We start from the raw sequence: 27,650 nt of genomic DNA on the forward strand, positions 1-27,650 counted from the left end.
AACCCCAGAGTTGGCCACGACTGGACCTAATGGTCAGGGGTCCCTTTACCTTTACCTATCCTGTATTCAATCATAAATCCACAGATGTGCCACGGATCACCTGCATGAAGTTCATTACCACTGGGGTTCCATGGACCACAGTTTGGGAACTCCTGCTTTAGGAGGTTCAGACACTGTTTGCTTTTATGGTGTGCTAGAAACATTGTTCGATTTGTGATTCTTACTTTGCAAATGCTACCCAATATTTGAGGTAGCAGTCTTACATTCTATCAGTGTTATTTATGGATGTACTGTGTTTTTATCCAGCTTTTCAGACAATTATCATCTCCAGAAACAGCTCACATCAGTTAAAAAGAGAGAGGTACAGACCCTGCCATCAGGCATGCAAACAAAAAAAGACCACACGGACAAGGAAAGGGATCTGGAGGGAAAAGGCAGAGGAGCCATCAAGGCCCCCTCCAGATATCCTTTTTATCACCAGCAAATTTATTACCCACCCTTCACCAGCAGGTTCCAGGGCAGGTTACAACAATATAAAATAGCAAACAGTACAAACCGATTACAATCACAGGAATAGGGCAGGCCCTAAAAACAGACATCTCAGGTGCCAAAGGCCAGTTTTCATGGTGCATTATTATTCATGCTCATGATGGTATCAGGGCAAGTTATTCATGGTCCCACTTTCAGTACTGTTTGTACAGACAAACCTTTTTGGAGCTGACACACTGCTTTGTTTCAAAGCAGTGCATGCCCCTGTAACACCTTGGTGACACCCTGTGATTTTTGTATACCACAAATTTCCACTTTTGTTGCTCTATAGTCCCCTTCTACCCGGCAATAATACAGCAACACTGAGAAAGCACCCCAGACCAACTTACAAAACAGAAGGATGTGCGGACTGTCCGGTCTAAATCTACCACAATGCACTATTACTGCATCAATGCCATGTTGCAGAATACATGCTTCATTTTAAAAATAAGAATAATCCAACCAGCTTGGAGGGACTGCAACTCTTTAAGGTCAAGACAAATTGGTGAGCTAGGCTGATTATCTCATGCTGGTGGCTCTTTTTCCTGTTGCTAATGGATGAAAGCAGAGTACTCTCCCCCCTTACTTCTTCAGTAGGCGCTTGTGTTCTTTCTGGGTGAGTTTTCTACAGCTGCTGCTTCTTTGGCCAATGGATGGGACAAGGTTAGCCTCTCCCTTGCCTTTATGTTTATTCCTGGGAAGCAGAGGGTGCAGCGTCACCAAGGAGCTAGACCCCCTGGCCAATGGCCAGATCCAGAATGTGCTTCCCTGCTACTCTCCAGTCCCAGGCCTTACTGTTATAGGCTGCAGTCTTTACACTTACAGACTACAAGTCAGGCAAGCAAACTCATTCTCCCAAGTTCTGATACTGAGGTAGGCAAAACAGCACAATCCATACACACACACAAAAGGGGGGGGGGTTCGCAGCAGGTTTAAGGGAACCACAAAGTTTGCAGAAGTTTAAAATAAATCATAAAAGGGTGAAAACTTGAAAAAAACACCATAGTGATTGTAATATACTGTTTTTTAAAAATCATTATGGTTATTTATATTTGAATATAAAAAAATATAAGAAGTAAAACCCTAAACACAGTCCAATGAGGACTGAGACTTTCAGTGGGCACAAAATGTTGATGGATTGCTGGGGAAAAGGGAGATGGAATGGAGTCTCCTGGGGGGGGGGGAGGATAGTGAGCTTGATTGAATCCTGAATAGGAATGCTCCACACTGCCAACCTTTTGCCGAAAGTCCCATTTGTAAGAATAATACTGGGGATTTAGACAGTGCAACACAGGTCAGTTTCAGTATCTTTGTATAAGAAGTGCTTAGCGGGAGGCTGAGATAATATTTGCTCACTAGGTCAAGATAACCTGGGGCCAGTCACTACCTCGCAGGCTAACCTACTTCATAGGCTTGTTGTAAGGATAAAGGAAAAGGGTATGTATGTCGCTTTGAGGTCCTTGGAGGAAAGATGATATGTAAATATACTTATTTGCTCAAGGATACCTAGGTACTTGATGGCAGAGGTGACATTTGAACAGTGAACTTCCCAATTCTTAATTCAAACTTTGAGCTGATACGCTATAAAAGCTCACAGCTGGAACCACTTTTTAAAAAATAATAAACTTGGTGAGAAAAAGCATCACTTCATGATCCTACGGTACAAGATTCAACATGTTTCCTTTGGAATAAATATCAGGCCTATTGGGTTTAATTGTACTCTGGACCCAGTTACAATGTCACGTGGGGAAACTGATATACTTTACCAGAGCCCAGAATTCAAGGTAGGGTGGTATCAAAAATATTGGCTGCAAACCTCTTATCAACTTGGGGCAGGGCAGGGGCAGAAGAGAAGAGAAAGTAGGCTAAGTTGCAAATCGTGCATGAGGATGTTTGTCCCAGCTTTTCTATATCTATAAGGGTGGCCTGATGCTGTCAGATTTGCTGGAGCCAATGAGAAGGAGTGTTGAAACATTTCCCAGAGTCCCTTTATTCCTGCTGGTATTTCCTATGCAGGGCAGAAGGAAACAGCAATTCCTCATAACCAGCAAGGCATTGTTTGGGAAGAAGGCATATGAAAGTTTGCACAGGCCCCAAATAAGTTGTGATATTCAACTTCAATGATTACAGAGAGACGCCTATTCAACACACTTGTCTGTACATTGTTGCTTGGACCAGAACCCCAGTCTGGTACCTGACTTCAAATGCAGCGCCACAGTCACCTGCCGTTTCATCAGAATAGCACCACAGGCAGTTTCTCCAATCACAGGATCAAGGTGCAGCTGCCGTACAATTATTTCTTCTCGGAATTTGCTCCAAATTTACAGCAAGTAACTGGCCCGTAATGGAGTGCTCTTGACTCTGACTGCAAACGTTGCCAGGGGAGAAAGAAAATAAAGTGCTGTTGCTTTGACTTACCAGCAGAGACAGTGAAGCACCAGGATCATGAGCAGTGGAGGGCAGGGTGAAGACAATTCAATATTAAAAGCAGAAATGAGGAACCTGTGGCCCTCCAGGTGTTGTCAGACTCCTAACTCCCATCAGCCCCAGCCAGCACAGGTAATAGTCAGGGATTATGGGACTTGAAGTCCAGGAATATTTGAAGGGCTGCAGGCTCCACCATCCTGTCTTTAAAGGAACACAGAAAAAAGGGGGGTATACAGCAAACTCATAGAGCCTTTGGCCAAAGGAAGTTGCACAGTACCTCTATTCCAAAAGAGGATGGGTCAAGTCTGACCACCAGATAAATTTGGGGGTGGGATGACAGTGTGTGGAACCCACTAGGGAGGAAAGGGAAACCAAGAAAAGCCTGGCTCAGAGTCTTTTCCAGCTCTCACCAAAAATGCCAGAGCATTCAACCATCATGTCTCATATCCCTTCTCGCCTACACTCTGATTGTGCCAGCTGTCACCCAGATATTTATACCCACTGCCCCCAGCTGTGACTTTCTTCTCTAAAAAGTGCTAAGAGTTCAAACTTTCACAGAAACCTTGCTTCCTCTTTCTGTTGCAAAAAGCAGAAGTGCACATTCGCTGTGGTTAGGCATTCAGAGATGTTCTGATGTGATGCATTTTCAAGCATTAATCTCTCACTTTCCTTATAGTGACAAAGCTATCACCAGCCTTAGAAGGGATTTGCATTCTATGACTTCCAACCAGTGCCCTTTTTCCACCTCCCCCCACCCCAAGGGAGTGTCTCTCAATCACTCTTTAAATCCCAGCATGCACATGTGTAACTTGAGATCTTATCCGCAAAGCATCTTGCTCATCTTTTATTTATTTAGGACCATCGGTGTGCATGGTTTTTCACAGAGGCCAAAGAGTCCCCTGGTACCTTAAAAGAACATGCAAATTTAATGGTGGCAGAAGTCACATAAGGGAAGGAGGAGCATGCAAACCTGAGGTTTGCTGCAGCTCATTTGCAGCTATTACAAACAGTATGAACCATTGTGACTGAACAGCAACATCATTTGCACTGAAAAATAAGAATCATGTGCACATTTGGCATGCTTGGAAGAGGCTAGGCAAAAACCTATCCCAGATGTGCTAGTTTTCAATGCACAAGGGAGTTTTGTTTGCCTGGAAGGAACATAGGTCTGTGCCGACACAATCGACCCGCTCCTCTCATATCCCATGGGGCTCTTCTCCCCAGGCACTGTGTAACAGATCCAGAAGACATTTGTGAAGCACTGCAGAACTTTTGCAGAGAAAAAAGGATAGCACATGCTGCTCTACCCCTCTCCCAGCCCACTTAATGTTTCTTCTCATAATAAGGATGGATCCATTGACAACAGGAAGCTCCCTGCCCTGAATTCTGAGTGAGCATGGTTAGGATTGTGCTGTAAAGACACTAAACATACGGCCCTTTGCAGGCTGTGTGCAATTTTAGGGAAGAAGTGAGCCATTCTGGAGCAACTATAGCCATGCACTGCAAAACACAGAAGGGAAAACTTCCCCACAAGAAGCTGACATGACACAGCTGTCAAGGGTGGTTTATAGTGCTGGCTGCAATGTAAAAGGTAATGGACATTTCAAGTATCAGCACAAGTTTTGCAGTAGCTGTGAGACAAATAGTAACTTGCTTCCTTCATTTCTCCAAGGAAGCTTGTGCTGTTGAGGAATTACCCTAAACCCAGTTATGCCAATGGGAGGGCAAGGGCATATCTTCCACCTGCATCATGGAGAAGGCAGCAAGCTCTGGAGTTTCTCTGGTATAAAACAGGATGTAGAGCCTTTTCTGTGGTCTTAGGCCTACCTGAAAGACCACCCACAGGAGACAGCAAGCCCAGCTGTGTGGATTCTGGGATTCCTTGGAAACCATGTGGTATTGAGCAAACATTCAGCTTTTTGGAAATTAGAGGGTGTTCCCCTCCACTTCTTCTTTTTTTAAAAGGAAGTTTTCAGCTCTTGTAGCTGCAAATATTTGTTGGGAGTTCCACAAGCCAAAGGGGAGGCTGAAAAAGCTTGCCCACGCAGTCGCTGGCTGTAGGCAGGACTTTGCCTCTCCCATCAGCAACACAACCGGAAGCATGCAAAGTGGCAGAAATGTGGAATACACCCTGCAAATTATGAGAGGCAATTCCATCTGCATCATTCATACCAACCCCAGAATTCAGTTTTTAGACTGCATGGGTGCAATATTTATTAGTTGACACAGCCCAGCCAACCACCTTCCGTTAATCCTCCCCACTCCAGAAGAAGAAGACCAGGACAAAGAAGACCAGGACACACAGGAGATGAGATGAACTAGTTTAATAGACACAGTGATTGACTGATGAGGACCAGCGGGGGGAGGGAATACTTCACTTGTCCAAAACAGCAACAGTAAACACAATGACCGGTTGCTCTCTATTTCACACATACACATGGCAGCACCTGATACTTCAGTCTCTACTCAAGAGCAAATAAGGGATTAGCACCTGCCCATAAAGTTGCCACACCAGTTCCAGTGCTCTTGCCTTTAGTGCGCGACACAGGTGGCCTCATACTGAGACACTTCTAGAACAGTGCATGCTTAAGTCACACAAATACACACGAATCATATAAATACTCAGCATACAGAGGCACAGAAAGCCCAGCCTCTTTCCTATGGCAAAGGGAAGGCAGATGCTGCCCGCCCTTGGGAGATTCCTATTTTCCTAGGGAAGCCCACCCTAAAATACACAAGGGCTGCTGTGGATGGCTTTTACAAATGCTCAGTAGTAATCGGGGTGTGCAGGTTTCCCCACCCTGCTTCTTCTTTCCATCTAGTAATGTCAGGGTTACATAGGAGCTTCCTGGAGGTGAAAGACCCTCAGTTTCCTTGGAACAAAACAAGCCATTCAGAGTTGCAGGCAGGGTGAGTCAAAGTTTCCTTATTAACTAATCCTGCAGAGCCAGGCACAGGTCGGCTCTGCAATGGGGCAGGCAAGCAAACTCCCTCCCTCCCTCGCCGGCCTGCTCTTGTCCAGGGAAGGACAGTTCCAAAAACATCCAGTTGTAATGCCGTGGGGGGGGGGTCACCTTTCCCAAAGAATCCTTTGCTTTCAGTCAGAGTTTCCTAGAGGATTACGCCCACACACAGAGGGGCGAGGCAGAGAAGAGGGGACAAAATGTAGCTTACAAGCAGTAGAGCAAGAGCAATGAGAGGGGGAGGGAATAGCAGCCAATGCTCTGCTCAGAGGTCAAGCTAGGACGTGTGGCAGGCGCAGGTGGGGTGGCAGCTCTCTTGCCTGTCATGTGTGTTGCCTTTTAAGCAATTTTATGATGGCAATCTAACTGAGCGTATGGCAGAGCAAAAGTGCCAGTAAAAGAGGAAAATCTGCCCCCAGCAAATCGCTGGATAGGCATAAAGCTGGAATACAACTTTTGCACAGGGCAAATCTGGGACTTGTTGCTAGTAGTCCAGTGTGCTGCTCTAGAGGTCAGGAGAGATAAGTGTGTGTGGTTGGGCTGAGGAATAATGGCCCCTCTGGCAAGACAATTTGCCAGAAGAAGCTTATACAAGGTTCTAGTCCTGTGTGTTCTTGAACTGCACTTGACTTTCTGGTACCAAACTGAGCAGCTAACATGCTTGTTATTAACAGGCTGCAGGTGGTTAGGATGTGCTCCTCCGTGGTAGTCTCTGTCTGTGCAACTTGAAGGACACTGCCCCACCCCAGGACCTGCCAAGGTGATTACAGGAGCAATATTTTCTTATGATTCTTATGTTTTTCCTATTAGTCCCTTTCTCTTTTGAGTGGGGTTCTCATGAGAAAAGCAAGATATTGTCACACTAGCAGCTCGACTACACAACAGGAGAGCTATACAACTTCAGATTTATCACACACAGGTAAACACAAACACATGCAGGAGGGAGCCAAGGTTTACTGCCACACATCCATCCAACTGGTCTCAAGAGGATCATTCATCAAATCTTCCATCACGGATGTTGTCAAATGAGAAAGGGAGGAACTTGAACCCGGCGCCCATGTAGAACTTGTTCTGAAATTCCACCCTAGTGAGAAACAAAAAAAGGAACACAAGAAGCAAACAACCATCAGCTCAGGAGGCATGTCGAAGAATTTCAAGATTCAAAAGTGGCAGTGACCTTATCCTTTCTATGGCATTCATGTTTTACTACTGCAATGTACCGTTTCAGATATCCCAATTCCCTGTCCAAGTTTAAACCCACAGCCCCCCTCCCGGTTGCCTTTGCAGAAGGTTCAAATTGCAGCAAATGTGAGTGGGTATCAGTGCAAGGACTCAGGCATGCAAGCGATAACAGCGCTCTATGCCCAAACGTAGGAATGGGGAACCTCAGGTCTGGTGACTGAATACAGGCCCCTGTATCCATCCCTCTGGACTCTCACTGGCCCTGCTCCACGCCTCTCTCAAGCACTTCTGGGTGGCTGGGATGTGTCCTTAAAGTGGATCCGGCAAAAGGCCCATCTAGTCCAGCCCCCTGTTCTCACAGTGGTTAACCCCATGCCCATGCGGAGCCCCAAAGCAGGACCTGAGCGCAACAGCACTCTATGCACTCGTGAGTCCAAGAAGCGGGCATTCAGGGAGTGCAATATCTCTGACAATGGAGGAAAAACACAATCATTGTGGTTATGTCTATCTCTGCTAAATCATGTGTCTAGGAGGCTCAGGGCAAGGGGCACACCTGGACTGAATGCCCAACACAGCACTACTTTAGACTCTCTCCTCTGCATCTGGTTTAGCATCACAACAGGAAACCAGGCACCGAAGCAGCTTCCATGGATATACCCCAGAAGAACCGTGAGTGACAACCCCTGCAAGAACAGGCTCTTTAGAATTCTGGACTGTCAGCGATGCAGAATCCTATTCCTCATCTCTGAGGTAAGGATGATTTGATGGTTCAGAATTCCAAAGAGCATTTTGCATCCTCCCAGATGATTTTCCTGAAATTCCCAGGGGTGACCAGTTAGACACCCACCTCAGAACCAGCCAAGATTCTAGTGCGCGCAACACACACACACACACACACACACACACACAGAGAGAGAGAGAGAGAGAGTGCACGCTTCATGTGGTATATAACGCATTTGTATTCCATCATCCTCCAAATTGTTCAGGGCAATACATGGAGATTATCATATTTTATCCTCGCCATCCACTATGAGGCAGCCTAGGCTGAAATCTAGTCACTGATCATAATGCATCATGGATGAGAGGGGTTTGAACAGAGGTCTCCCAAGGCTTCTTTCAAATAAACCACAGTTACTCTTATAAAAACACAACAGGGGTATAGCACAACATGGCAGAGGTACCCGGGTTCCCCCTCCCAGTTCTTGCAAGGCCTTCAGGGTTGTATCTGCACCAGAGAACTTTGCAAGTATGTCACATTCTCCCAGTGGTGACTTTGTGGAAGGCCACTACCTAGATATCAAACCAAAGTCTTAGGTTCACCCAGCCAAGTCAGGGTCACTGTTATCATGTCTTCCCTAACCTATGAGGTTCCCCTCAAAAAGAAAAGGGAAGGGAACTATTCAAGTTGATTAGGCTTTGATACATTTCACAAAGTGGAACAAAAATCTTCCATTTTGGCAAAAAAGCTAAAGACTCAGTACTGAAATCCCATACAAAAAGCAAGATCACAGGTCGTTTCAGATCTGTGTAGCTCACCTCAGCTGTACTCCAAAAACTATTCTAAATGCCCATCTAAGCCATGGCAAGCGAGACATCTTTCTTTTGAACCAGAGCGGTCTGGAGCCCCTCTTCTTCCATCACCAACTTCAGGGTGCCACAGGGAAACACCAGAGAAAGGAACGGAGGCCTGCATTCCAGGATCAGTTTGTTTCTTTTGCTGTTTTGCCGTTTCCACTAATGAACTCAAAATGTAAAGGGAATGGTACTGGAAGGCTGCCCAATCATAAACAGGCACCAAACATGGAAAGAAAAACCCCATGATTCATTAAGAAAACAAACCCCGTGCTCTTCTCTTGGCTCTGTGGTGAGAAACATTTTCCATCCCCTTCATCTGCCAGATACAGAAAAAAACGGAGTACGAGTTGATTTGCTGCCGCTGCTCCTCTAGGGTGGAATGTTTCAAGTGCAGGATTCTTTTTAAAGACTAACATCCATCTTGCAAGCCCAAATACACCAGAGAACACAGAGAAACTTCATTTAACTCAGGGGCAGTGAGAAGGCATAATGGATCAAGCAAACTCTCATACACCTTTGCAAGCAAGTGCAACAGCTTCCCCCAAAAGGCAAAAGGCACAGATGGAATTTGTCAGCTACCAATATGAACTGGCCTTCTCTCTCTTTGCAAAATCTCCAATTTCACGATTCGCCTGCCAAACCCACACGAGCAAAATCATTGCGCACAGAAGACTAGTGCATCAGGGCAAAGGTTATGCTAGAGCTCTTCTTCCTGATACACCACCTTTCTACGTGCAGAGATTTGTGCATGTTAAGAAGGAGCGCTCAGTCACGTGAGCCACCCGCCCGCAGCCTGAAGCGATATATCCCAGACGCAAGCAAAATGCAGCCTCTGATAAGCTAAGAAGGGGAAACCATTGCAGAGCGAAAGGGCAGAGGATTGCAACAGCCCACCACCACCTCCGCTCTCTTTGCCCCCGCCAGCATGCCCACGTCGCTTGGACGGCGAACAGCTCCCCCCTGACTGAGAATACCAGTTGCGCTGCCAGACCGCCAAGCATTCCCAGCATATCCAGGGTGTGCCAGCTGCACTTACAGACTGGAAACAGCTGCGCGCTCTGCTCCTCTCCACTTGTTTCACTAATTGGCAGGGACACGGGACTAGTGGGAGGGAGGGGCGGCCATATTTCAAGCCTTTTTTAAAAGAAGTTAGCGAGTTTCAAGACTCATGTCTCTGGCGACAGGCATTGCGTGATCAAGAGGCAGGCAAGAAATTTGTGGTTCACATCCAAAGGGGTGGGGTGGGGGAGCTCCTCGGTCTCAGTTTCACTGTTCTCCAATGGACACGCAGCAATTCAGCCCAGGAACTTTATGAATTGCCAGCCGTCGGGTCCAGGGAACACAGTGTCTGGAAACATTACCTTCCACATGCCCCAAGTAGCGGCGTGGAAAGCGGCTGGAAGGGGCTCCCATTCGCAGGAATAGATGGTGGACGGAGAAATTGCAGGTGGTCAGGAACAAAAAAGTCCCACTTTCCCACCCTCCTGGGCAAGAGGAGGAGATGGGTAGCACCGAGTCAAAAGATTGCAACCCCAGAAGGCCTTGCATGATTTCAAGAGAGGAGCTGGTGATAGTATCCTGCTGCTAGACAAGAGCACACATACTTGGAGGTCCCCTCCCTTCTTAGAAGACTGCAGGAGCAGAGGAACACAATCCCTCTCCCCTTATGAGTTCAGCTCAGATTCTACTAAGACCTGTATCAAATTAAGTGTATACACACGGAGACACACACAGTTCCACAGAACATCCTCCCTCAACGGAATGTTCCGCTCCTTCCAGCCATGGAATGTGTAGCTCCCCATTGGCACCTAATTACCTGAGCCTCCTTCCCCCGCCCCCCAACCTCCTGGCCCAGCCATCTGGAGCTAAGGTGGTTCCTTGCTTTTAGCCAAAGATCTCGCCCTCTCCAACTGGAACAAGTCTCGCCTCCTGTGCATCGTGCAGCGCCGGCCAACTGGATAACTTTCATTCTGTTTTCCTGGCCTCAGTTATCTTTTTTGGAACTCAGTTCCCTAAGGCTGAAGGGTTCTACTGCATGCCAGTTATTAAGACACAGAAAAGCAGAGAGAAGAGGACTGCATTGCTATCGCTCTCTTTTCCATTCCATTAATTTTACGCCCAAGGTGTAGGGAAACTCCCATTCCAGCTGTGCATCAATCCCCGGAGCACATCTCCATTCTGCCCTCCATCTCAGCCCTCCTAAGGTCTCAGGTGGCAAGACAATGAACCCCAACATGCCTTTGGCTGCAAGCTAAATGTCAAAAGGGCCCTTTGTGCAGCTAAGGGGGTAGAGCGTGATCAGCCAATGGCACTGGCAGTGAAATACACACTTGCTTCCCACACAGCCACGGAGATAAGGAAGCCCCCGCTTTGCAAAACTATTTGTTTTTCAGCCGAGGCAACCATCTGCTTGGAATGTACTGCTGCCTGAAAAGTTACGAGATAAACCCATCCCAGCCGGGAGTGGCCAGGCTGAGGAAGGAGAGATGGAAAGCATTTTTTCCAGCAGGAAAGAAGATTCACTGTTCTTCCTCCCCAGCAAAGGGTGACACACCCTCAGCTTTTGAATTCTAAGAGGAAGCAACAAGGCTATGCGGTAAAGCAAATCGTTTGCATGCAGATGGTTCAAGGTGCAATCCTTGGCATCACCAAATCAGATGGGTTCCAGGTTAACAGAGCTCGACATGGGAACTTGGGAGGGTTGGTGCCAGTGGAAGAACTGGGCTGGATGAACCAATGGTCTGACTCAGTATAAAGACCATTTGCTGAGGCCAACAAAATCTGCCAAGTCTCCTCCCTCCACTCTACCTTCCATATGTGCGTGTCACCACCTTGCAGATTCCAGAAGAGATGCAGGAGCTGCAAGTTCCACATCTTAGCACTGAATTTAGTCACCTCAGCAGTCAAACTCCCTAATTTATTCCCCCCCTTAAAGAACTTTGCCATCTGCCTTTTTAAAAAAATGCACATGCACAACAGATCGAAAACAGCTCATTATAATTTTCTAATGGAGTCGTTACCCCCAATGGAAGTGGATTTTGCAATCTGGAAAGGTATTTATATTTGAGGAGCAGAAGGTTAATTATTTTGCACCTCTAAATAACCTAGGTGCAATTTTTCACCCTTTGCGAAAACCTTGCTGAGAATGGTTTGGCTGCAGCTCATCACCGGCTATCCAAATTATGATCAACTGATGCAACAGGGAACCTCTCCTCCACCCCCCACCCCCACCCCCCACACAAACACACACTCCAGCCATTTGCTCTGTACTGATAGAAAACAGCACCTTGAAAGAACTCCAAAGCCGTCTCTCTGGCTTTCTCCTCAAAGTTTTCAGTTAAGAGTCACTCAAATCAGCAGTGGGGATTCCTGTACACTCCCAGATATTGACAGCAACTCCTGCCCTACAGCAGAATGACTCAACCGCTCCTATCTCCAGACACAGCTGGCCCCTGCTGGAAGCTTATTTGTTTTGAACTTGGCACAGAGAAGAAAAGGCTGGGCCAGGACAGCAATCCCTGGCCCCTAGCACAAGATCAAGATAACGGCTGATGTCATGATTGCTTGGGGTGCAGCTGCTATTGTTCTGCTAAGATGGGCTTTCCTGACAAGGAATGGAGCCCAGTCAAACCAGCCACTGAAACCTGAAGTAGGGTCATGAAAACAAACGTCACAAGCCAGGCCTACCGAGAGCAGGAGTTAAAGCTGGGTTAGGAAAAATCAAGCTGGATTCTGGAGGGAGCCTACAGCTCTAAAATGTAAGAAAACTGCTACTGCACATGGAAGTGTTGACACAACATGGTCATCATCATCATTCATCAACGGCATACGAACTTACTATATGTGTCCATTCATTTAAGTTTACACTATTCTGCTTCTACAGCAAAATGATCCCAGAGGCTGAAGCACTTTCTGCAAGAGTTGGGAATTTTTAGTAGTTTAGTTTAGTTTAGTTTAGTTTAGTTTAGTTTAGTTTAGTTTAGTTTAGTTTAGTTTAGTTTAGAAAAAGGGACAGGGTGGTTTATGAAATCATGGTGTATAGATAGTGAATATTCTTTTTATAATGTTGAGATATACCGGGCACCCATTAGTTGTACTTTCCAGAAACAACTGAAGACATTTTTGTTCTGACAAGCTTTTCCAGCTGGATGTAAAGATATCTGCCTTGGGTTTAAAGAACAAAACAAGATGAACGGCCATCTTCAGTTTTGTCTACTGTACTGTCCTTAAAACTATTCTAGCTGTTTGAATGTGCCTGCAAATGGATCTTAGTTCTGATCCAGTAGTGCTATGCCTATGATCTTAGTGGATGGCATGGAAGACTTTGCATGCCATCCTTTTTGCAAACTACAGCAGTTTTCTATGGGCAGCTCCTGGGATCCAAAGTGCTGGCGAGGTTTATGCAAGGGTCTTGCTTGTTAGCTGACCAAAAAGGGACTCCTTCAGATTTGGTTTGAGACCAGCCAGTTTAAACCCCCAATTGAACCTATCTGCAGGTAAAGAACTCTCTCACTCATTCATGCTTTGCAGTGCACATTGTCCACTCTTTAAGTTGATGATGTCGGCAGCACAGCTAACCCCAGCCTCAATCTAGTCTATATGCACTTGTGTGATTGTCATAACTTAGGGAACAAGCTGCGCTATCATAATGATTAAGGTTTTAAATGATAATTTTAGGTTATATGTTAGTGACGAAGTTTTAATTTATATATTTTTAAACTGTTGCTATATCTGTATTGTCCCTGTTATACCTAATTGCAAATTCAAATGTATCCCTATCGTGTTTTATGACTTTCTTGATATTGTATGTGGGCTGGAACTGGTCTGTGACTGAAATAATAAAATACATTCATTCATTCTATATGCACTAGATATTGCACATTTGAGGACTTGCAGGTCTATCCTGCAAGTAGTTAAAATGCAGGAGGGACACCCCCTTTGAACTTAATGCCTAGAAAAGCCCCCAAAAAGTAAGCTGATGATTGCCAAGGAAAAAGCACAATCAGAACAAATAACCATGCATCTGAGAAATATGGATATTAGCTTGACTAGACCTGAACAAATAAAGCTGTCCTCTCTCCAGCCTAAACCTGAGTTCATCTGTCCAGAAATGTCTACTCTGACTTCCAGCACCTCTCCCAGGGTTCAGACAGGAGCACTTCCCAGCCATGCTTCTTGAGATACTTTAAGTAGAGATGACAGGGATCGAACATGATGCAAACTTTGTACCCACTGTGCTTTTGTTTGTTTGCAGTGCAGAGATGTACCAGATGACACTTACCAGTGCAAGCGGAGGGCATGCAGGAAAGCAGAGAGGCCCTCCATGATCAGCAAGATGGCCACTGTCAGGGTGGCAAAGGCAGCAAACACGAAGAACATGCCAAACCCACCAGCCAAGCTCTTTGCGCTGAGGCCCACACGCATCACCATGGACCAGAGGACCTCAGAAAGCTCTGTGATGAGAAAGACAGGAAGAATGATCACCGATCAGCAAGGGCCACAGCTCTGGAGAAGAGGGATTGCATGCCTGCCTTCACTCTAGCTGCTCCTTTTTGGAGGGCAGTGCCCACCGCTCTAATAAAAGTGAGATTTCGGAAGCTGGATGAGTTCCCAAAGTGAGCTGTGCTCCTAAATCACACCCCAGACCAATTTTCCTTTTAAGAAAAAGCAAAGCCTCCTCCAAATTCTGCACTCTGTGGACATTTCAAACTCATTCTCACAAGCTACCCAATGCTCCCCTTCAAAGAATTCAGAAGATTTCAATAAGAATTATGGGTGGGCAAAGAAAGATACTGGGCAGAGAGGAGACTCCTACATAGTCTTCTAGCCCTCTCTACATGACACGACCTTGAATGAGAGTACACAAAAGTCATTGGCTACTACCACAGGAAAAAGGGCTTGTGACACCTTCCCCCTATTCTCACAGCTCAGATTTCCCCTTCCTCATCCCTGGACTCAAAAGAGCCAGCCATGGTGAAGCTACTCACGTGCATGCGCCAGGCTAAGCGCCCAGAGGCGAAGGTATGATGCTGTGTTGGAGATGCAGCCCAGGCAGTATTCGATGGTATGGATGGCCTGGTGAACAGCCGTGTCCCCAAAGTCAAACTGCAAGAGGAAGTAATAAAGCCAGGTCTGAGCAGTGGGCAGAGCGTGCAGCAATGACTAGACAGCTAGAAAGCAGGAACAGCAGCAGCAACAGCAACTAACTCTATTGCAAGGGCACTCAAAGCTCACAGCTAGAATGCTGGCCGGACTATTTCCCTCTCTGGTCACCAGGACTTGGGAGGATCACTTGCCCAACACAACTCAAAACTGCAGGACACTCAGCACCATTAAAATGTACAAGTGTTCAATGGCTTGTTCAGATCTAAGACTCAAGTTGAATGTTCCTCAGTCATGCCCTTCTTGGCGGCAAACTGAAAGCTAAGATTTGGTAGCTGGATCAGGCACAGACAGCAGGAGTCACTCTATCCATGCGTCTATGGCAGAATCCTTATTTGCCAGGCATTAATAGGCACTCAAGTGGCCTTGGAACCCAGAAGTGACAGACTGCAAGGGAAATGGAGTTAATTATGAACAACTAATGTCGGCATACAATCCGGCAAGGCTCACATTTCCATTACAAAACGGTGCCAGACAGGACCTTGCTTGCCTCTGCTGAGATTTGGTTAAGCCTGCTGTCCCCTCTTGCTTGCCACCCTGTCATCCCCCCACTGTCCCCAAATCCTCTTAGGAAATGCTGCTTAAGTCACTGTGGCGAAGGTTTGAATAACAACTAGGAGGAGGAGAAGTGACCAGAGAGAGATAAAGTGTTGCAAAATCAAAGTTGTGAAAAATCCCATCTTATTATTTTTGTCTGCCACATCTCAGAATCTCTGGAGTCTTCTAGCAATCAAACGGACTACACCCAGCTAAAGCTGCCAAGTTCCAAAACTGTTCCAAGATAAAGGTGAACTGAGCGCTCTCTCATTCCCCTCCAGTATCCAGCACAGCAAACATTTCAGACTGAGGAAGGCAAGCTACTTGTTAACATTTAGGCCTCAAGCTTTGTAACCAAGAAACAAAAATTCTTAGCAAAAGCTGCCCTGATGAGAGTGTGACAAGCAAGCTATGAAATTACTAGACTCCAGGGATGCACATGCTCTGCATCAAAATGATCCAAATTTGCTTGGCCTCCTTTTGGCATAATCGAGTTTGATGGGTTCCCACCCCCATCCCCACTATAATTATATAACTGATCCTGGTTTTGCTAGTCATGCTGGGGGGGGGGGAGGGGGGGAGGGCAGGACGACAAGAAATGGTAGCAGGCAATGAATCCCCACCTACAATAAGCAGGGCAGTTTATTCAGCCACCCCCCCCCCCCCGGCTTCTGACATTTCAGTAGGCATTTGCCCATAAACGTTCAGGCATACCATCACAGTGAAGAGGTCTAGGAATGTGTTAGGGGGCGGGGGGAGAAGAGGAGTGCAAGTGAAAGCTGACGTTTTCAGGCGGCTGAATTCTGTGCCCAAAGCCTCATTCTGCACTCCATCAGAACTGCAGGACACTGTGCCCTGCCAATCTACAACATGTATTTGAAGGACAAGCAACAAAGCACAATCCAGTAAGAGCTGGCAGGTGATTGAAAGGATGGCTGCAGCAGCAGAAGATGGATAAACCAACATTAAAATTATAAGCAATATTCCAGTTCTTTCGATGCACTGCTTACTCTGTTAATTTTCATACTTTTGCAGCCTGGCAACAGACCCCTCAGGACCGCACTGCTCAGCATTTCCATGGCTATTGTACAAAGGCAATGGGGGCAATTCAAGCGTTGCTCTTTTCCTATGCAGAACCTTCTGGGCCCATCCAGCATTTCCCATCACTGCATTGATATCCATTATCAGAGCCTCTTATCAACTGACTGTGATGTGGAGGTTGCTGCATTTTCTCTTGGCAGAGGCACAAAGATAAAATGTCTATTTTTAACTTCTGCTATCGTTGGCTGCCAGGGAGGTGGCTCTCCACAAAAGCTAGATGAAGTGACAGGTCATTCATAAAGAAGTCAAAGCAAGGAGCAAATATGCTGTGGAATCCCAGTCCACTAACTCCCCCTTTTACTGGTGGACCTGTTGACTTTGAGTAGGTGGCTAGTGAACATTAACACCCCACCTGAAGACTGGCATCCGTCACTCCTTATCTGAATGTTTATCAACTGATTGGCTCAATTTGCACAGAACAATAAACCAACTTGGGGAGAACGCAGCTGGAGTGGCGATCACCATCATTTTGCACCTTCTCTGCACTGCTGTGAGCTAAGCCACAGTTTGGCTCAGTGTGTTGTCTGAACACAGGCTTGTGGTTTGTCTTCTCTAGAAAAACCACAAGCTGTAAAACCAACAAACCTTGATGATAGCTTGTGGCTTGTCTAGAATGGCACGAACCACATGTCCAGGCTCTGATGACACTCAGGCCAAACCTGCAGTAACAAGAGGATGGGAGCAGAAGCAAAGTGACTGTGATATCCTCTTCTGGAACCTGCACGCTCAAGTGTTAGCTCAACCATAGGTCAATGCCAGGTGGGGTGGGTCCGTCCCCCCAGCAACTGTAACAAAACTAACCTCAGTGTGTCTGCAGTCAGCTCTCTCAATGAGCTCTTGCATGAACAGTCCAACGAGTGATCCTGTTGTAAAGTCTTGCCAGAATTTTCAGGAAACGGCAATGGGAATAAACAAAAGACCCAGGAGAGCAGGCCCCAGGGATATTGGAAATTTGGCAATTAAGGGGCACGCTGGAGTTCAGGGGATGGAGGAAGTTGGCTTTTTAAAATAAAGGTACAAACATGTCCACGTCCCGTTCCAAAGGCTTCCGCTACTTTTGGGATTCTGTTCTACAAATTATTGAGGTGCACAGGTTGTGCACATAACAGTGACGAATATGCAACCCACACCACAAAGGTAAGGCAGTGGGTCCCCATTAAGCACATGCAGCTGTTCAAACAAACATGCCTTTTGTTTTTAAATGAATATGAAGCTGTTTTCTATGGAAACGGGTATTAATGACCTCTGATTACAAGAAGGAGCCATCACAAAATGAGATGCTATGAAAAGATGAAGAAAGAATTTCAAGTCACAGATGCAAATATGCCTAATTCTACAAAATGGTTTACACTGATGGGAACAATGATCTGGATAAAGACAGACAGAGAAACTGGCTACAGGCTTACCACCTCCTCCACGGCAGGCTTGAAAACACAAGGGAATATTTGGTTTGGTCATGCATCATTTGATAACACAAGAGCATATCCTCTTTCAGTGCAATATCCTAAAATGCAACTGTGCTCTATCATTGCTGTTGCTGCATTCCACTTCATTTTGCATTGGTAACAACTGTGACATCTCCCCAAGGGAGAGAAGGCCAAGACTGATTTGCCAAACCATCAGCTCTCAGTTTCAGCCCTATCATCACAATTTGAGGGATATTAGTCTAGTTTTACAGTGCTTCTTGTGTACCAGTTGTGAAAAACTCTGAAAGCTTGTAGTGTACCAAGCATTGTAGGGGTGTGTGTGTCAAAGCTCAAAGTTAAGAGCACATACTCTGCATGCATTAAGAACCCGCATTTAATCCCTGGCATCTCCAAGGGATTCTCCAAAGGATCTCAGGAAGTAGAGCTAGGAAAGACTTCCTAACACTCTGGAGAGACACTGTCAATCAAAAGTAGACAGCACTAAGGCTAGGTGGAACAGTCTGATTCAAGATATGGCAGGTTCATACATTTGCACCAATGGCAATGCCTATTCTCAGAACTTAAAACTGCTTTCCAGCAAGAAACCCTGAGAATGCTCATTTTATATGAAGGCTAAAACCTCTGTTAGGACAGCAGCCCTCAGGACAGGCCAATACCCATTACACTGCTCAACTGGCTTACATTTTGAACTGCCACATCACCAACTATAACCAGAGATCCTGTATGCTTGAGTTTATATTAATGTTTCAGGGGTCTAAGCCATCTCAGTAAGATTGCCTTGTACACAAAGGTAGCGTACAAGGATGCCCTCTTCAAACAGACAAGAGTCTGCACTGCTAAGATGCACCTCCCACCACCCTGAGACTCCCACCTAGAAAAATCGGAAGACCTTCTCCCATGCAGACAAGCAAACTGAATGGAAGAACCCTCGTTCAGTTCTCTTTGAAACAAGGGCAGCAGTGATGCAGCCCATTCAGAGGTTTCCCATGGGGAAGCGAGGAGATTGTAACAGACCCTCACATCTGACCTGAAGTCTTTACTACCCGCCTTGAAAGGGACCCCCGTCCACCACAAACTATTGAGAACTTAAGACACAGCCTCAGCTTATTACAACCACCTTTTGAAGGGGGCTGCCCACAGGTTTTTCCAAGTGCCAGAACAAAGATACTACAGGAAGTGTTCCCAAGTGTCAAATTGAGCTTCCCTAGTCTTAAGAAAAACAGTTACTGGGGCAACACAGTTTCCAAGCAGTCTGCTTTGGCTAGTTTGAGTAAATGTCAGCTGCAAGAGAGGGTAAATAGATACAGGCCTGGCCTGATCTGGTAATATATGTAAGGAGAGTCATAAAAGGTCCACCCCTTCTTGTAACATCTCCCAAATGAAAGTTTGTTGTACAAAGAAAGAACGGGAGGTCTTACCTCCTCCCCCTCCTCCGAATGGGTTGAGAGCTGGTCGTGCTGTATTATCTCTGCATCTTCTTCAGTTGGGCCATTGCCCACACGGATCCCACCAAAATTGAGTGTCCCCTAAAGCAGACAACAGAGGAGAAAACAAGAGGAGACACACAATCGGTTCATGTTTTAGTATGGAATTGGCATGCAGGGCCATTAGCAGAACTGGCCCTACCATATGAGAGAGAGAGAGAGAGAGAGAGAGAGAGAGAGAGAGAGAGAGACAGACTTGCCTCAGGTAACAAATTATGGGTACCGGTACAACAAATTATGGGTTTCCAGCACTTCTGAGCATCAAGAACTGAGCAATTTGTTAAAGTGTTTTGGCTACTAAACATGCTTTGGTCTGTTTTCCAGGGCTCCTCCTTCTTCAGAACAGCCTAAGCTTGTTCTGCTACGAATCCAAAGGCAGCAAAAGCTGGCGCAACAACATTAGTCTAAAGTAGAGAGCTTACCATACACTGGACCTCTCAAAATGGGAAACTAGGGGTTAGGGGCTGGAGGGGTGGGGAGAGAGGAGAAGTGAGAGGAGAGCCAGGAATCAAGAATCTCAAATGCTTAAAAAAAAAAAAAAAAAGGCTGTATGTTTGCAACATCAGCAAGAACTCTCACAATATTCCCTAGGGAAAGATGCAATCAGTGGCCTATGAAATAAATCATCTGTTAGCAAGTGAAGAAATGGATGCAAAGCCTCCTGAACTCTGCAGCTGGGTATGGTTGACACTGTCTGGCTCTTCGACAACACAAGCAGGGAAGACCAGACCTGTCCTTACATGGGGAGGCCTGGCCAGGCCAAGTCACTCCTTTTTGGGGCATACATTCAGCCATTTGAGACTCTCCAATGTCTGCAGCCTCCATCAGATGCTAGGAAGGAATACATTAATAACTAGATTGTTCTTAAAGGCAACTTACTTTGATAAATCCATAAGGGATTCTTTGTAATGTAGATTAATCAGGTTTTTTTTTTTAAAAAAAAAGAACATAGATCTGTCTGTGTGTACACCCTTTGCTGCAAGAAATAGATTTGATATATTCTATAAAAAAATTGGCAAAAAGGAAACCCATATTGTTTCTAAGTCTAATGGGACATACTGTGGAATCTGCAGGCTGCAGAGCACCTGACCACTAGAAACCCTCGCCCTAGCGATATTCCCATCCCATTGGCTTCCGATTTCACAGATAGTTACTTGAAAGTCAAATGGGACGCCCATACTCAGAGGCAGTATACCTCTGAATACCAGATGTTGAGAAGGTTATCAGCTTCAGGTTCAAGCATGCCAGCTCCAAAAGGCATCTGGAAAGAATGCTGGGCTAATGGGCTTTCTGGTCCTATGTTCTTCAACCCGCCTTTGTAGCCTTGAGGGTTAAAACCATTTCCCACATGAAAGCAAGAAATTCTCAAGTTACCAGATTTTGCATGAGCAGCAAATTCCATGTTCTCGCAGCAAGACTGTAGAACACACAACTTTTTTTGCCGGGTTAACTGCTAAATACCACGCCCACTTTCACAGCACTAATCACGTGCTTTGTTCCAAAAACCTGGCATGCCATTCAAATGACTACAGAAGAAATGCAAACAGCTGTTTTGCTCTCCAGCAATCGTCGGTAGGTAGGCTACAACTGTCACAACGGCACAGAGAGTTGTGGGTGCAATTAAGAACAGCACTGAAGTGGGCAGACAGCAACTCACTGCACTGCCACAAGGATTCCCAAAGTGACCATTAGCTAGCAGGCAGCAAGAAACTGGTGAAGGCCAGAGACGTAAAACTCAGAAGGGATGGCATTGCTGAGGAGACACCACCAATTATGGCACTCTGAAAACATGGGATGCAAATTAAAAACATACTCGAGAGACAAAAATCCTGGGGAGGACTGTGAAGAAAGGGAGGGGAGGAAAGCCACAGAAGTGGCAGCTATGCAAAAGCCAAGGGCCTTGGCATCTAGAAAGAGGGGGCTTCCCCCCACATACACACACTAGGGCGAAGAATCTCTTTGTGCTGCAACCGTGGTTTTCAAACTGTGTGCCCCAGGAACTCTGAAGTTCCTTAGACACTTAGCAGGAGTTCCACAATTAACATTTATAACGACAAGGAAGCTGCCCATAGGGCAGCTTTGTCCATCCTTGCCAATTTCCCCTGCAGTGCGCGTCCACAGAGGAGAGTTGGGCGCATCCCAAGACATGCGCACATACAACTCAGTTTATGAAGAACGGCGGCTGGCCCCAACAAACCTGGACAGCACTCCAAGGAAATGAGGGCAGCACACCCATGAGCACTGCCTAGAGTCCTCTGCCAAGCACAACTGCAGGAGACCCTTGGCATACACACCAAAGTTTGAAATCCAACCACATTATACGGTTGCGTTGTGTCCCCTGAGCACGTGAGTGTAGGGTTTGGAAAGAATGAGATTTCTTGGAACGTATCTTTCCGAGGAAAGGGCCGCTGTGCCGTTCCTCCTCCTCGGGGCAGATACTTTCCAAGGCCCCTGGGCACCTCCCGTTCTCGCCATGTGCATCCTTTTGGCATCCTTTAATCCACTCACTGTTGCAGCCGCCGCTGCCTCTACTGCCTGCGGACTCTGGGCTGGGCTGACAGGGGGTTCCACGGGCTGCCCTTCCTGATAGCGAATGGAAGGAAAGAAAAGGGGAAAAGGAGGAGAAAAACAAAGAGAAAAGAAGGGAGACGAATGGAGGGGTCATGGGGAGATGAGATGGTCAGAGAAGGAAGAGGGAGCGTCTTTAACCGAGCTGCAATTTGAAGGGCTGTTGCATCTTTAACAGCTTGCCACAAGAACACCACAGCCGCCACGTCTCTGGAGAATCACAGCAGCAGGTTGGTGTCCTTAAAAGCTTAACGTCACCAGCTGCACGACGGGTTTTAGGACTAAACCATTCTGAATGTCTCTGCTGATGGAAGGCTATTTTCCTCCAGCAGAACCACACCAGTTCCACACTCCCAAGTGGCTGCTTGAGCTCATGCTCCCTTGAGCAGCAACGTCTCCCTCTACATGGGCAAATCTCTTCTGAAACCAAATGGGAGATTCAAAAGCCTCTTTTGTGAAATAGGGGCCGGATGGTCAAAAGAAAGGGTTGTTTTTTTTTAATCCCAGTGGGTTGGGGCACACTTAAAGCAGCTCTGTGGATCCCAGCCATGGGTGGCAAATGCATGCATATGAACCAGGATTTCGGATGGATCCAGAAAGCGACCAGTGGTCATGAGAGATGCTGCCTGTTTGCTAAATTACAGCTGTGCCTCTGCCTGCAAGCAGGATTTAAACTGCAATCCTAAACCTGAAAGTAAGTCGCAATGATTCCAGTACGTTTTCATTCTAAGAAAGTATGCTTAGGACTGAAGTGCTAACAGAGCTTCATCTGGATGCAGATCTCCGTCGCAGAAATCCAGACTAAGCCTCTAGTATCTGAACAAATAAGACCTACAAAGGAAAGAGGGAAAAACAGATTCACCCACCAAGTGCTTTCTTCGCAAGTACTGCTGGCGAAGGACCAGAGGTTTGGCAACCAGCATCCACGGCACACACAGCAATGCTACCACAACCAGGAAGCACTGGAGCCCTTTCTGTGGGGGACAGAGATGAGGGAGTGAGATTATCACCAACAGGCAAGCACATCCAGTTCCCTAAGCCCTCCTGCCTGTGTTTGAGTGAAGAACCCTTTCAGATTCTTTCAGGAGAACTTGCCCACACTTCCCTGTTGCCACAGGGTCTAGAAACTTGCTCTTACATCAAAACTCGTATTCTAAAATTGCATAAATGCTAGCAGATACAGATGTGTGTGCTCCTGCACAAACCTCACAACAAATGGGAGCTTCTGCATGTTTTCATGTGGTTTGCAAAGGAGTAGTTCTTGCTGAAATGCCAAGGTTGCAGGTTCTATCCCCATACGGGACAGCTGCATATTTCTGCACTGAAGGGGGTTGAACTAGATGATCCTCAGGATCCTTTCCAATTCTATGATTCTTGCCCCTCCCAGCTCAGCAGTAGATTCCCCCCCACACTTAAAGCCAGAACAAGGAAGGCGCTGCTGTCTGCAAAACAGCTCTTGCCCTCACCAAACCACTTACCTGTCCTTTATAAAGCATCTTTTCTTTAGGATCATAGGAGAAGAGAAACATGTTGATGAAGTGGATGAGAAGACTTGGTGCATCCATGGAGTTCTTAGCATCGTAGGCTGTCCACTTATAGAAAATGAGGATGACCAGATAGCCAAACAGCGATGTCATGAAGACTATTTCAGGGATAAACCCGAGGTAGATGTTCAGAGGTTTCTTAAAGTAGCTAGAGGATATGCAAAGAAGGAATTTAAGACCCTGCCTTCAATCAACGGATACAAGAGATATGTCTCCAACCCTGGAGAGCTGCTGCCAGTCAGTGCAGACCGTACTGTGCTAGGCACACCAAAGGTCTGGGCTCAGTATAAGGCAGCTTTCTATGGTCCTGCATCTTCTCAGCCTGTCTACTGACTATGAAACTAAAATGAGCACACTCACATGTGATTGAGCAGACTGAGAGAGACGCCAAAGACCATGTGGATGATGCCCAGAATGACAGACATCTTCATCTTGAAGGAGTTGAGGAAGGTCAGCTTGTTGGTGGCGATATTCCAGATCTAGTGCAAAATGCAAAGACCCAAGGGTGTTTAGAACCAAGGAAGAGGACAAGCAGTGAAACAGCTAAGTACACCCAGACCCATAATATCCTCAGTAACACCCAAAATAATCTGCTCTCTGTAGGAACATTCCTTTTACTTTATAAAGCATCCTTGAGGCCAAGCATGACGTGGTGTGTCTTTTATTTTTAAAAATGTTAACCATGTGGTCATGGCTACAGGAACAACTTTAAGACAGTTTCTGTGAAAGGCTTTGAGTGTAAAGGATACTCCAAGGATCTGGGTGGATCTCCCTCCCCTGTGTTCTCCACATAATTGAAAGCCTGCCTGTCCCCACTGTGAACTTTGGTTTCAACCTTACTGCCCCCTAATATACCCTGATGTCAGACTACACAATTTGCACTTTAGGGGTGAGTAACTTCAAGGGCATTTCCGTTCCACAGCAGTAGCATGCTACATTTGACTCTAGTGAATCTGCCTTTCATGCAGAAGGTCCCAGGTTCTCAAGCTGCAGTTTCTCTAGGTAGGGCTAGGAGAAATTCCTGTCTGAAACCCTGGAGAGCTGCTGCCAGTCAATGTAGGCAGTACTAAGATAGACCAACCAATGGTCTGACTCTGCATGAGGCAGCTTCCTATGTATTTAATTTGTGAGACAGAGCTGTTCTATAGAAAGAGGTACTAGAGTAATTCAGGACTGTAGTGCTTCAGTCTTTTTTAAAAATACTCTCCTACGTAAAGAGCTCCCTTCATAAAGCAACATCAGAAGGGGAACAGTTCAGCACAGCCTCCTCCCTGGTGTACTAAGCTTACTGTATGCAGGGAGTCCTTTACACGGTGGCTTCCCAAAAAGAGACTTAAGAGGAAGTGGCACAGTTCAGAATTCTACCACCCTGATTAACATTTGCTGTTCAAGAAACAAACAGCTCTACTCGTGAACAGTAGCTGCAAGCAGGTGCTCTTACCGGATCTATGCCAAAGGGGTATGCCCCGCCGAAGACACCCTCAATGGCAGGATTTAGCTGAAGGCTAGGATATTCCTTGAGAAGATCTTCTCTGTGGGCAAGAGAGCAGAAAGCTATAAACAAAGAATGACTGGAGGAGTACAACACAGGCACAATAGTGGAACGCATCTTCGGCACAGCTGGGGGGCAGGGGAGGCGGGGTGGAAAACAGCTCTGGTTCTTTAGTTCCACACAGAGAATGCGCTAGTCACACAGGAAGTGCTGCAGCATCCCTGTCATGTCCTCCTCTTCCCACCCACCCCTCCTGCATTAGCACACTGTTCAGAGCGAGCATTTCACAGGCCTTCCTTGTGCCTGAGTATCTCATCAACTTACGTCCAGTTGGATTTCAGGAACATTGGCCGGACGCTCCAGGATGAGCCAAACATATTGAGAGACTTTGAGAAGCAGTCGTTATAGATCAGGCCGGTATAAATGGAGAAAGAACCCATCAGGAGAATGATGTAGCGGCCGCAGAAAATGGTGCTGAACATCTGGCCAGTAAACAAGTTAAGAGAAGGAGAATTTGGGGGTGGAGGCACGGCGGGGGGAGAGAGAGATAAAAAATATGAGTTGCATAATCAAGACATTGTTGTCTCCCCACCGCTGTCACCCCTTGGAGAAGGACACTGTGACCAAAGACAAGGGAACACCTTATTCCAGGGCTTGAGGGGCCACAGGTCTGATCCAGACGGACAGAGACTTACTGAAAACGCCTGCCTGCTCTGCCCAGGGAAAGGAGGCAGAAAAACACCAGAAAGTGCAAAGTTTCTTTCTTCAAATTTGAATGCCAAACAAGTTCCCAATAGATGTGACTAAATTAAGTGAAGCTTATTTGCACCCCTGCCATTCTCGACACCAAATTCTAGTACATCTCAAAGCTTACTAGCCTTATGGCAGCATGTGAAGCTTTTCTCTGGACGCTTATTAAAGGCTGCAAAAGTCGCAACTCTGCCAGGAAAGGACCTCGCTAATTCTTGCTATTCTCTAGATTACAATGAATTCTTCATATTGAAGATGGAATCAAATACTTTGCAAGGAGCCGGAGACCGATCTTCCACTTTTGCTTTCATTCCCAACCCCACACCCTGCCCAAATTGGGGTGGGTGTGTGTGTTTGCCGTCAATACCTCGTTGTCGCTCTTCTGTGACAGGATACGGCTCTCCCGGATCACCATCCACACACCAAACAGCGTCATGAGAATTCCGTGGCCGACATCCCCAAACATCACAGCAAACAGGAACGGGAAGGTGATGATAGTGTATGGAGCTGGGGGGGATGCAAGTGAAGGTAAGTGCATGATGGACAACGCAGCCCATCCCTTGGGAGAGGCAGCTGTCCCTGGACCAGTTCTGGACTGCTAGCCCTATGGACTCCTTATATGAGCTGGCTTAGCGCATTCTGAAAATCCACTGCCTCACTGGCAATTTGTTTAGGCGGTAAACGCAATGAATACTAGAAACCTGGGCAAATATCAACCATATCCTTAGATATATCAAAGTGGATAATATTATACTGTGTAGTAGACTGCTATATGCACCTTAGTACAGTTGTTCTGCTCAGGCTACTACTATGTCTTCTTTTCATTCCACTCAGGGCTGTAGGATGCTACTTGGCCATTCTGCTGAACTCTGCGCAACTGACTCGGAAGACTAGACATTCTCTCTTTCACAAGCCTATGCTGCCCTGAAGAAAAAAGCCACCACTCATCCAGCTTTACAATATTTCACAGAAGTCCTTGTGTAAGGAAATGAGCTTCACACTCATTTAAATTGGATTAAAAAGTAAGCCGACATATCAGCTCACTCATTTCCCCTTCTCGGTGCTCAGATTCCTCTCTAACAGAGCCTTCTTTCTCTCTGACCAAAAAAACCCCCAACCCTTGTCCTTCTGCTCTACAGAAGTTGCTTAGTTTTCATGAAGGAGATGCTGCATTAAGCTAGCAAAGGAGCAATTCTGCTTCTGAGGTAAGGGAAATTAACTAGCTTGGGATAAGACAATGTATTTCAAACCTAATTATTTTTCAAATGCTAACATATCCTGTATGAACTAGCACAGCTGCCTATTTCCCCAAGAAAGTATTTAATAACTTCATGGAGATGTCGTTTAACAATAAATGTTAGACAGGGCAAGTGAGAGCTACAACAAAATACTGCAGTGTGAAGTGTTCCTATTCAGGGTTCCAGCCATCCACATCCTTTTCCAATTCTCTGTTTTACCCTGCCAGCCAGCATTATGTACCTATTGTGCAGGCTCAGCCCTCAATTAACTGTTGGAATTTTTTGTGGGGTAGGGGGATCCCCTAAATATTTTTCCTACTTTTACAAATCTCAACTTTCCCATGAGCCTGCTGATACCTCCCCTTTCTATTTTATTTATTAATTTATTAATCACCTTCTACACATGCCTCAAGAAGATTGACAAGCATACCTTAAAATGGCGTAAAGTTTTGTGTCTTTTTTATTATTCATTATACTTCCCATTCTCCCTCTGAGCTGAGAAGCTGAGAAGCAGTTTACATGGGGTTCCTGGCGGCCTCCCATCCAAACACATGCCTCCTTGGCTTCCTTAGTTCTATATGGATTTGGTTCACTATGTTCATAAATCTGTTTAGTTTCTGAGGGTGGTGGTGGTGGTGAAGAGATCTATGCTGCAGTCTTATTTGCTAAGAG

General features: G+C 46.2%; 1 protein-coding gene across 10 annotated transcripts in view; it reads right to left on the reverse strand.

The window, feature by feature from the left end:
• Positions 1-5,264: 5,264 nt before the first annotated feature.
• Positions 5,265-27,650, reverse strand: part of ATP6V0A1 (ATPase H+ transporting V0 subunit a1) — a 44,009-nt gene continuing 21,623 nt past the window's right edge. For 5 of the 10 annotated variants that reach the window (XM_028702365.2, XM_028702369.2, XM_028702364.2 and 2 more), the window contains exons 12-23: positions 26,108-26,247; positions 25,315-25,472; positions 24,940-25,030; positions 23,859-23,977; positions 23,433-23,646; positions 22,821-22,928; positions 21,895-21,969; positions 19,321-19,428; positions 17,882-17,899; positions 14,663-14,780; positions 13,957-14,128; positions 5,265-7,002 (exon numbers count right to left, since the gene is read on the reverse strand). In XM_028702365.2, the coding sequence (XP_028558198.1) occupies positions 6,909-7,002; positions 13,957-14,128; positions 14,663-14,780; positions 17,882-17,899; positions 19,321-19,428; positions 21,895-21,969; positions 22,821-22,928; positions 23,433-23,646; positions 23,859-23,977; positions 24,940-25,030; positions 25,315-25,472; positions 26,108-26,247 (1,415 nt within the window). In that variant the 3' untranslated portion in view covers positions 5,265-6,908. The remainder of the gene's footprint in view (positions 7,003-13,956; positions 14,129-14,662; positions 14,781-17,881; positions 17,900-19,320; positions 19,429-21,894; positions 21,970-22,820; positions 22,929-23,432; positions 23,647-23,858; positions 23,978-24,939; positions 25,031-25,314; positions 25,473-26,107; positions 26,248-27,650) is intronic. The other 5 variants (XM_028702372.2, XM_028702370.2, XM_028702373.2 and 2 more) reach the window with 3 other exon arrangements.

The sequence above is a fragment of the Podarcis muralis genome, chromosome 13, assembly GCF_964188315.1.
Source record: "Podarcis muralis chromosome 13, rPodMur119.hap1.1, whole genome shotgun sequence".
NCBI classification, from domain to species: domain Eukaryota; kingdom Metazoa; phylum Chordata; class Lepidosauria; order Squamata; family Lacertidae; genus Podarcis; species Podarcis muralis.